Source organism: Zea mays, mitochondrion (genome assembly GCF_902167145.1).
Source record: "Zea mays subsp. mays mitochondrion, complete genome".
In the NCBI taxonomy this organism is placed as follows: domain Eukaryota; kingdom Viridiplantae; phylum Streptophyta; class Magnoliopsida; order Poales; family Poaceae; genus Zea; species Zea mays.
Genome location: NC_007982.1, coordinates 314851 through 325000, shown reverse-complemented (window position 1 = coordinate 325000; position 10150 = coordinate 314851). Strand labels below are relative to the sequence as shown.

The window sequence follows — 10150 nt, the reverse complement described above, 5'->3', positions numbered from 1 at the left end:
GCTAGCTCATTGCCTGAAAGTGGAGCTCGTATTATACACCTTGACCCCCACCTTTTTTGAATCCTTCCTCCATATATAATATATATATTTTATGTTAGATAAGATAAGTCCCATAACTGCCTCATTCAGATCGATTCCAGTCGCCGCTACGGTCACATCAATCCGTTATGGCTCGGACCCTCTTAGCTGCTGGATCCTTCGGGAAGCCATAGTAGGGATTACGTCAGTACATTCTTAGGCGAGCAGTGGATTATATCACCCCTATTTTTTACCTTCTTTCTTTTTTAGGCATGGGACCAAGGTTGATCGAAGTTGAACATTCCTATGGAACTCCCCTTCAGACGACTTCTCTGCGCTTGCCCAGCACCTTTCGTTTTATGGACCAGGACCAATTTCTTTCACCTCAGACCATGGTATGGTGGCTGGATAACGTTCTCTCAAGGACCTGCAAAACTCTCTAATGCTGATGATCAAACGTTCCTTCAGATGTGTATGAGAAGGAAAGCGTCTCACAGGACTCTTAGATAGAAACCAGCATAGTCTATGAATTAAATTAGCATTCACAGTTTATTGAACTTGGTTGCACTCGTAAAGCGAGCGTGAAGAGAGCTGCGAAAGAAGCCCACGGAACGGAGCGGTTCTTTTTCCTGACTAGCAAGTGGACAGGCTCTGATGGCGTAGCTGATGTGTCATGCTAGGTATCTTTTTTTTTCCTTTTTTTATTTGGATTGAAGACTTTCCTCTATACTGACAGAAGCAGAGAGGCTGGTAAAAAAGAAGGAAGCAGGCTGGGTACACATGGTAATAGAACCCACTGGAGATCATTCAATCGGACGTCTTCCACAAAGTAAAGCTAGAGTAAGTGGCGTAAGATAAGATAGATGTTCACTTTCATCGACCAATGTACCTTAAATTCCTATACGTAAAGTCGAGAGCTAGAGAGAGTAAATGAGACGTTCAAAGGGTGAAGCTAACGCTTCCCTGGCCACTAGGGAGTCATCAAAGTCTGAGTCCATACACTTACTAGCTAATACTGGATCGTCAAAGATCTGATTCTATTTAATAATACCTTCTGTCTCTCCCCTAAGGGACCCAATCAGAAGGAATTCCCTCACTTCGCTCATGATAGTCGAGTTCCCTTTTCCATTTTAGTTGAGTTTCGCCTCTCCTTGTCTCCATTCTGATTGATTCGCTTCTTCGCGCAAGCACTTGGTTCGCCCCTTACTATAACCATAACCATCCCACTCAATCTTTTACACCGATGTTTCGTACTCTCTCGACCAGGTCATCATAAGAAAATACTGCCAAATCTTTCCGAAATGAGAGAAGGAGGGAAGGCGCGCTACAACTAACTGCTGAAAACGCAAGATTAGCGCTAAGAAGCAACCCTAGTTTAAGTACTAGCGTCCCACCCCAACGTTCTTGTACTTCAAAAGACTCCCCCCCGCTTGCTGCTCGCCTCAGCCAGACGTGGCTTATGTAGTGGTCGGCATTCCTACGTGCTCCGACTGATCCCCACTGGAGATGAGGGGTCTTTGAAACTGTCGTGACGCTTTGGTGACGAAGGTCACCGGGGTGACTATGGAAGGATTCCGTGGTAGTCTCTGACTCCCTCCAACTCAATCAATATCAAGAACATGTCGTTAGCATGGGGTTTGGTTAGGCTTGGTTGAGTTTGTAAGAAAAGATAGTAGGTTGAGGGGCTTCATTGATTAGTAAACCTACGGTGCTGGTAAGGTCGGGACCGTGGTCGTCCGTCTCCGCTTTGCCGGCCGATAAGATCACTGAGATTGACCAGCCAGCTGGGTAGGTTTGGCTATTCCTTTCTATTGAAAAGGAGTCAGCTGTCTGCGCGAGTCACCTTCCTTAGGCTCCGAGTCACCTTCTTCTAAGCTCCGCTGGACGACACGGCATTCTCGTTCTATAGGCCGGCCGGCCGTACTTGTGATGGTTCCCCAGGATCCAATAAATCCACTTAGGTCTACGTTGCCGCGATATTGTTCTATGGAAGCGGGTGGGCTGCTTTTTATAATATAAGTTCGGCCCGGTTTTTCATTAAAAAAAAAGAAAGGGGGGGAGGGATTGACCTTTCTAACGCATATTCCGTCGTACCGGCATGGCCCCACTGATTTGTTTTCGATCGGAGCATCAAGCAGCGCAACCCGGTTCTACTTGACTAAGCCCCGTGCTCGTCCAAGGAGGGAGTTTGCTTTACCCAACTCCCCTTTTTGATAAAAAGGCAAAAACCTCTTCATGAGTTTCGAATGAAGAGTGCCCCTCTTTTTTTCCCTAAATCTTGGATTTGGAAGTTGGTTTGGTAAAGACCCACCCCTTGTTTAAGTCAGAATGAGTCCCGAGACATTGGCTTCCGCCAACAGTGAACTATTAAGGATCGCATCCCGCGCATATTCTACATTATAGCCTGCAACTGATTCAGCTTCCGCTTCTGGGAGATCAGACGGAGCTCTATTAGTTTCTGCTAGACGAGGAATAAGGAACATAACCAATACGGGGAACAAGGGAATACCGGACCATATCTGCTTTTGCGCCATGACAATCTCACTCGAATTACAGGGACCTACACATATTAGTACAGTATACCGGGGTCCCCGGCCAGAACCACACGTGCAAGTTTCCCTGCATGTGGCTCGTCCGTGCTTTTATCCGAGGCGCTGCCTGCGACTCTGCATGGGAGAAGAGGGCTGAACTGCAAACTTTCGTGTTCAGAGCATTGCATTGTCTAAGGGAGTAGGGTGAGTAAGCAGCGCCTACCAAGCAAGCGAAGCTTTCGTCGAAAAGGCGTCACTGCTTCCTTTTCGGCGCCCGCCCTTTATTGTATTGGGGCAAGCCCAAGGAAAGTCTAGGTTGGTGCTCCATCTCGGCCGGCATCCTGCTCTCGAGAGGGTGTGGTCCTTGAGCGAACTAGTCATGTGCTGTGTTGCCCCAACGCAGGGGCATTCGGTGAGGAGCTACGGTCCGGTGGTTGACAAGCCACTGATCGGAGGCGACTGGACTGGAGTGCTTTCATCAAATGATGCATGTGGGCTGAGCCATTCCCATCCCAAGTGGTGGCCCGATTCGGCCTGGCCTGGTCGGAAAGAGATTCTAAATCTCGAATATGCGCACCGAGAATAGATATCTATGTTAGCTAGCGGGGGCGGGCTTTCCCCTGGTAGTCCCGCTGCGTCCTCTGACAGTCCGTCTCGTCTCATCTTTCTTTGGCTATACTTGTAGCCAGCCATATTAGCTCCACATTCCACCCTTTTTTATTTTGACGAAAAAGGCAGCGTCGCCCCCTTTCCTATTTAGCTTTGCTTGCTGCCTATTATGAGAATAGGTCCCGGTTCAAGCGGCCCGCCTTTCATCATCATCTATACCAGCTGCCACGCACGATCCCATAGGAACGATTTCATCGCCCTAGCCCTAAGAAGCAGAACGCGCCATCACCTACAGCCCTTTCCTCTGCCGGGGACTTTCACGAAATGAAAACGGGCGGCATCATCGTATGCTCGACATTAGTTGCCCTGGTGTATATCCCGGAGTACTCCTATGGCCGATCTGTCACCCATACATGAAGGCCTTGGCCCCGTCCCGTGTGGAGCCCCCCTTACGGCTTAGTCAGTTATTTTCTTTTGTCAGAGTGGATTCGGACCGCCACTTCTCTGAAAGCATGGTTCTTGCCTCCCTCCTTGGAGCTCGTCCATTCGTTGGGTGATCCCTTGCTCTCACGTTCGAGTGTTTGCTCGTCGTTTAGGCCGGTGAGTGACATTTTTTCTCATTGCAGTCACCTCCGGGGTTCTTCGCACCTGGGTAGTACCAGGACCCTTGTGCCCCGGACTGCCCGCCCTATGACCCAAAACTCAAAACGAGCCTTGCGACGAGACGCGGACATTCCTCATGCTGCGGTTCCCTCCGGTCCGTTCCCGGGTTGGGTTAGGGGAAGATCCGAGCGATTGCCTTCGCGGATCCAAACGTGCTCACAAGGCGCACAATAAGAATAAGACCAATAGAGACTTCATAAGAGACCATTTGAGCTGCAGATCGTAATGCTCCTAGAAAGGCATATTTCGAATATAGAGGACGTTCCCAACAATCCACGAGAATATCATACCCAACTATGAACCGTACGAGCACATCCTCTGTCACCCCCACCGCGCTTACGGCTCTATACCCCAACCCAACTTGCTCTGGCCCTGGGTCCTCCCGCATCTCTTCCTCGGTAAGCGGACCGTGGAAGCTGGGGGGTATCCGCTTGGGACTGATAGGAAACAGCATATCTTTTTTTTCCCTCCGGACCCCATATATAGTTGCAGTCCGGTCGCGTCGGAGACATCCTTATCAGATTTGGAGGCTTCGTCGTCCGGCTCCTCCAAAATTATGTTAGGATCGGCTGGCTCATCCTTATCATCCGAAAATAAAACAAAGACAAAACAGATTTGTTTCAATGACATATCTAATCAGACTGAAATTGATGTCGAAGACACGATCATTCACATAAATTTCTGCAGGCAGGAAGGGCGCGGAAGCTACCGTTTAACGAATGCAAGCAAGGTAGCTTGCTTACTCTCCATCTAGCGTGCGTTGGCGGCAAGGAAAGAGGCATTGGAAAGACTAGACCATACACATTAATTAGTACAAGAAAGAGGCATTCGGGAAGCGACTAGTCGCTTCTGGCGAAGCTTAACAAAGGCCGACTACGACTACTACATATACATAGAGATAGAGACAACTACCAGTCATGAGCGATAGTGAAGCTGTCGCTTGACGGACGAAGCCGAACCGATACGATAGGCGGGCGAAGTGAGCGAGACCAAGACGGGCCAGACGTGGAGTGGCGAAGGGGGCCTACTATACGTATACGTGATTAGTAAGCGGTTCAAGACATCGAACGAAAAATAAAAAAAGAACTATTGAATTGAACAGTGTGATTGATCAGACAAGTACTACTCTACTTGACTTGCAAGGAGCAAGAAAACGTATGCGCAGGCGCAAGGGATGAGCGCTCAATCCGTTGCTTGTTCTTTCGGTAGCCTTCTTTCATTTCCGAATTTGCTTGCGAGCAGTCCTTGCATTAGTATGAGTTCGTTGACCGCGTAATGGCGATCCATCTTGATGACGAATTCCACGATAACGAGAAATAGAAATTAATCGTTCGATGTCTGCTCGTTCTCCCCTCTTCAATTCCCAATGAACAACATGATCTTGAGCTATCATTTGTTCAATTTGGTCGATCTGATACTTAGTTAACTCATGAATCTTGATGTTCCCACTGATACCTAATCGATAACGAAGCTGAATGGCTTTTTTCGGTCCAATTCCATCCATTTTTGTTGAGGCAATTCTTACTTGTTCATCGGGAAGTGATCTAGCTCCTGAGATATATGACATTCTTTATCCTTCTCTTTTCCTGGTCTTCTCGGCTGGAATCTACAATGGTTGTCTCCCGAACAAAAGAACCATCTCTATCTCTTTCAATTCACTCTTCCCTTAATCATCATGATAGGAGGATCCTATCCTTTCCGAATCTGCCTTTCGCCTTTGACCCACGAACTCGAGTCGGACTCATTCACTGCTTACTTTTTTTAGGATCGTTCGTTCTTCACTCTCTTGCTATTACCCGCAGGGAGCGCAGCAGTCTTCCCAGTCAAGCGCAGCGTTAGGTTTCGTTCAGGCTCGCTCTCGTTCTGAGGTGGATTCGAACCACTCTGTTAGGATTTTGAGTCCTAAGCAAAAGAGGATTTTAAGTCCTCTGCTCTAACCAGCCAGAACAAAAAAGGAGGAGATTGTGAGACTGAACACCCACACAATCTCTATTTTACACAGCAACACTTTCGGATCGGACCAACGGAACAGACTAACTACAGTACGCAGTCGTCTATTTGTTAGGCAGGCGACTTGAACATAGATTCTTTTACCCAGGTGATCAGGACTCGTACAAGTATCTGACGTGATTAGGCGGGGACAGGATTCGAACCTGCAGTCTTCAGGTCATGAGCCTGATGAGTCGACCAATTCCTCTACCCCGCTTCTTCCCCTGATCTTTCTTTCCCTCTTCCCACCGGGTTCCCCTTGCCGGGATAGAACCAGCGTTTAGGTTGTGGCTAGGCGCGGAGGTTGGAGCTCCCTCCTTGACTGACGACTGGTACGAACTTGCTGAAAGCACGAGCGTAGAAGCGAAAGAAGAAGCGAGGGGATTGAGCTTCCAAGCGAAAGAACAAGGGATGAGCGCTTTGTTGCTAAAGCGCATACGTTTTCTTGCTCCTTTCTATACGCAATTCTCCACTGAACCCATTGACCTAGGTACCGAGTCTGTTATGCGTACGTCTTTTCGGACTCTTTATTCGTTTGTGGACAACATAAATGAAAACATGAGAAAGGGGATCATTCCATTTTGAACACACCCATCTATCTCATCTGACCTCTCCGAATTCCCGAGTAACGAACCATGGGGTATAGATGGTTGGGGCATATCATCATCCGGAGGGTTAATATCGATGTCTTTCTTTAACCTTTGGGAGGTCGAACCACTGAACCTATTTCTTTGACGATAGGAAGAAGAAAAAAAAAAGCAAGGACGAGTGGAACGAAGGAGACTAGACTAGCGTTAGGAAGGACAAAGGAGACAGACAGAATTTACATCAGAAAAAGAAAAAAGGACTTTTTGAAGTTTGAGTGAGGATAATTGTCTTCAATTTCGGAGAATCGGCTGAAAAAACAACTACTCAAACTACAGACTTGTATTAGTAGACTTGATTGCTGAATTCCTCTTCTGTTGGATTGGAGAAAGTACTTTGCTTTTCGTATGAACAATACGTTTTCTTGCTGGAAAAGAAGCTAGGAAGAACTTCTCTACTTGATACTTTATCAACTACTACTTGAAACACAACACTTATTCTCTCCTTTTCTTCGAAGTCTTGCTTCATTAAGTTACTTGCTCTCTCAGCCTCAGAATAATAATCAATATTCAAGTACTTTATGCTAAATTCTGTATAGCAATCAATGTCTGAGGGCATAGGCTTAGCTGCTCGCTCGGTGAAAGGCTTTCCTGGAAGAAAGTTGAAGACGACTTCTAATTCTAAGGAACGTATCTCTCATCTTCCTTCTCTTCACTGTCACCTATTACTATGTTCATCTTCACCTTGCACTGATGACCAGGGTAGCTCAACACATGTCAAGCACAGGCCTAAGGCTCTTATTTCTTCCCATACTTCATTCCTATTCTGAGAGTTTCCATTTTCTGGCTTATGCTCTTTCATTTTTCCCTTGACCATAATTCCCTTATTCTGGCTAGGGTATGTAAGAAGGTTGTTAGGCTTGAAACTGCTTTTCTTTCTTTTCTTTTGATAAGAAATTGCCACCTCCATGTCTTTGGATAAAATGCATCAAGCTTACTGCCTTCATTGCCATGACAAGGTCTTTGATGTCTTCCCTCAACTCAAGCAGGCAGTGATAAAATAGTGCTCAGGTAAGTCAGGAGATCCCAAGCTAAGGCCCTTGATTTGACCTGACCCTTCTGTGTGGAATCTTGACCATTATGGACTTGGTACAATCTCTTCCATTCCTCAGCAGCAGTGAGGTGAGGCTGCTAGCATCTGGGAATACCCTCTGAACCAGTTCAATTAGATCAGGGGTGATCATGGGTCAGATTCTAGCCTCTATACCATGAACTGGCTTTCCCACTAAAGTGCAACACTACCATATGGGTCTTGTTTGTATCAGGAACTGGGCAGAGAGAAAAGTAATGGTTACATTGAATCACCCACTCATCACCCTCTTTCTTTGGAAAATCCAGTTTTGGTAAGGCTGATCTTGTTACTTGGTCTGGTACTGTGTGTCCTTTTTATTTATCAATCTCCACGCTTCGCGCCTCTACTAAAGCCCTATTTATTATTGGATTCACGAGACTTACGAGCATCCTGAATGAATTGACTTACCACAACTGGTGTATCTAGTATTCCCTTGTAAGATTTATTACCAATACTAGAGCTGCTAGCCTTATCTGATCCCGTATGTGTTCTAAGCACCTTCTCGTACTAAGTTTAGTATCAAATCGAGTTATCCTTGAATCTATTTGGCGAGAAACCAACTCAAACTATCCCATTCGTGCCTACTGTGAATGTCTATACTTAGAAGCTATCCCGCGAAAAGCACAAGCTATTCCTCTTCTACTACCAATACCAAGTAGCTCTAGCTAGCATATCTCGTCGTGCATAAACCTTACCTGCTTCTAAAACTTCTACTTACATCTGTGACTGCCTATTCCGGTCTTTCTCTAAAATAGCTATCTTTGAATTCCTACTTGTAAACAAACGAAACAAATAAATATGCGCATCCGCCAATGCTTTTTAGCGCCCGCGACAACAAAAACTTAGTCCCTTGCCACGCTCGCTTAAATGTGTCTTTCTTTGATAAATAAATACCAAAAGCAGAGCCTTTCTTCCCTTCCTCGACACAGTGGATTGCTTTTTTGCCAGGAAATGAGATGCTTTTCCTAGACTTTGGGCTTGCATCCTTTTCTCTACTTCCTTTCCTATATTGAAAGAGTGGACTACAGAGGCTGAGCGATCGATCAAATAGGATAGGATAGGATAGGATCCTAGCTGTCAATTTCCTTGAGTAGAAAGGAAAAGAATTCGCCTAAAATGCTTGTTGGGGTAGGTCAAAGAGTATAGGTTTCACCCGGCGTAAGACAGAAATCCTAGTCTCGATAAAGCGTGTACCAAAGAGTTTAAAGGGAAAGAAGCAAGGGTAAGGGGCTTTGATGAAAAATAGGTGGTCCGCGATCCTTCACTTCCTTAGGGTCTTTAATAAAATAAATAGGGAGAAGAGACAATAACTAGCTGACTTAGCGTCACCGATCACAGTTCTATATTCACTAAGTGTAAGTGTAAGTGAACGAAATGCTGATTGCTTGCTTGCAGCACTAGCCGCCCAACTATTATACCTTGATTGGGGAGAGCAAGGCTTTGTGCCCAAAACAAACAACCTAGCTTGCACTAGCTGATAGAAATAAGGCTCCTTTCTATCTTGACTCAGCGATATCAATACAATAGGTTATTCCCCATCTTGCACTTCTCGGAAGAAATAGTGCCCCTCTCTAGGACTTCCTTCTCTCACTCTCGAGGAAGCAAGCAGGGGCAGGCCCGTCCTAACTGACACTGTACTATAATTGGACAATAGCGGCTAGACGGAATGGACAATAGCATTGCTATCCTTAACTAAAACTAACCGCTAAGCGGTTCGAGACATCAACAGAAGTAAATCAAAGAGATACGCTTCATTTGCAAAGTAATACACAAGCTCGCTGGCCAGTGAAATGGGGCCCGGTATCGGCAGATCAACGAATTCAAACTAGCTTTTCAATCATCAAGAAAATAAATAAGTATCCCTAGCTTTCGATCAATAAGACGGTAGAGATCTGGCTAGCGGGATGAGGCATATACTATTCACGATTAGGCAGAGCAAGGCATTCCAATCTCGATTCCAGATCAACACAAATGATAGATATACGAGGCGGATCAAGACATTCTTCCTATTAAGATATTGAATTGGGTCTTGGTCGTGGGGGAACGATGATCGATTCCGCTGGACGCAAATGTGCCGTCAGTAAACTCTCCCTTTCTTTATCGATATACAAGAGCAGGGCTTGCCTATAATCAGGGGTTGGCTACGGCTACTAAGTAGTTTACCAATTAATAGAACCTTGCTGGGTACGATTCCAGCTGACTTCCACCGAACTTCGCAGAGCACGGTCAATATGCTATCCTTCTTCCTTCTTTTCCTATTCTTTCCTCAATCAAACCAACCCATCTCTTCTCCACAGGCACTCAATCCCTATTTGAGACAGCAAGACTGACCTATTATTTATTTGCACTTCCCGATATCAAGAGGTTCTTACTTACCTTTGACCAGTAAGACACGAATGATCTACTCATCAAGGGATGTGATGGCCCATCAGGATCTTACGACGAGTGGATCATCCCTATACTATACTTAACTCAGCCCTGTGCTATACTCGAGAGTAGGTGGAAACATTAACGTATCTATCTTTTCGCTCCCCTCCTGCCTACCCCTATGGATTTGAATCCAGAAGCAAGGGCACCACTTCGCGTATCTATTTAGATTTCCTATTTTGATAGATAATGGAAGA

General features: G+C 45.9%; 3 protein-coding genes and 1 non-coding gene across 2 annotated transcripts, besides 6 other annotated features.

Annotated features, from left to right (window-relative positions):
• Positions 1 to 2405: 2405 nt before the first annotated feature.
• On the bottom strand, positions 2406 to 2597 carry nad1 (one part of a trans-spliced gene, as the record gives it).
• Positions 2406 to 4073, bottom strand: nad1 (NADH dehydrogenase subunit 1; one part of a trans-spliced gene, as the record gives it).
• On the bottom strand, positions 3991 to 4073 carry nad1 (one part of a trans-spliced gene, as the record gives it).
• Positions 4074 to 5037: 964 nt separating this feature from the next.
• Positions 5038 to 5388, bottom strand: rps13 (ribosomal protein S13). The gene is given in 1 exon segment: positions 5038 to 5388. A coding segment is annotated over 1 exon segment (351 nt).
• Position 5102, bottom strand, in rps13: a sequence feature (S->L (UCG->UUG); C to U RNA editing).
• Position 5133, bottom strand, in rps13: a sequence feature (R->C (CGU->UGU); C to U RNA editing).
• Position 5289, bottom strand, in rps13: a sequence feature (R->C (CGU->UGU); C to U RNA editing).
• Position 5333, bottom strand, in rps13: a sequence feature (S->L (UCA->UUA); C to U RNA editing).
• Position 5363, bottom strand, in rps13: a sequence feature (S->L (UCA->UUA); C to U RNA editing).
• Position 5384, bottom strand, in rps13: a sequence feature (S->L (UCA->UUA); C to U RNA editing).
• A 565-nt stretch (positions 5389 to 5953) lies between the features above and the next one.
• trnfM lies at positions 5954 to 6027 on the bottom strand. The gene has a single exon. It is a non-coding gene; the product is annotated as a tRNA-Met (tRNA).
• Between the last annotated feature and the right edge of the window lie 4123 nt (positions 6028 to 10150).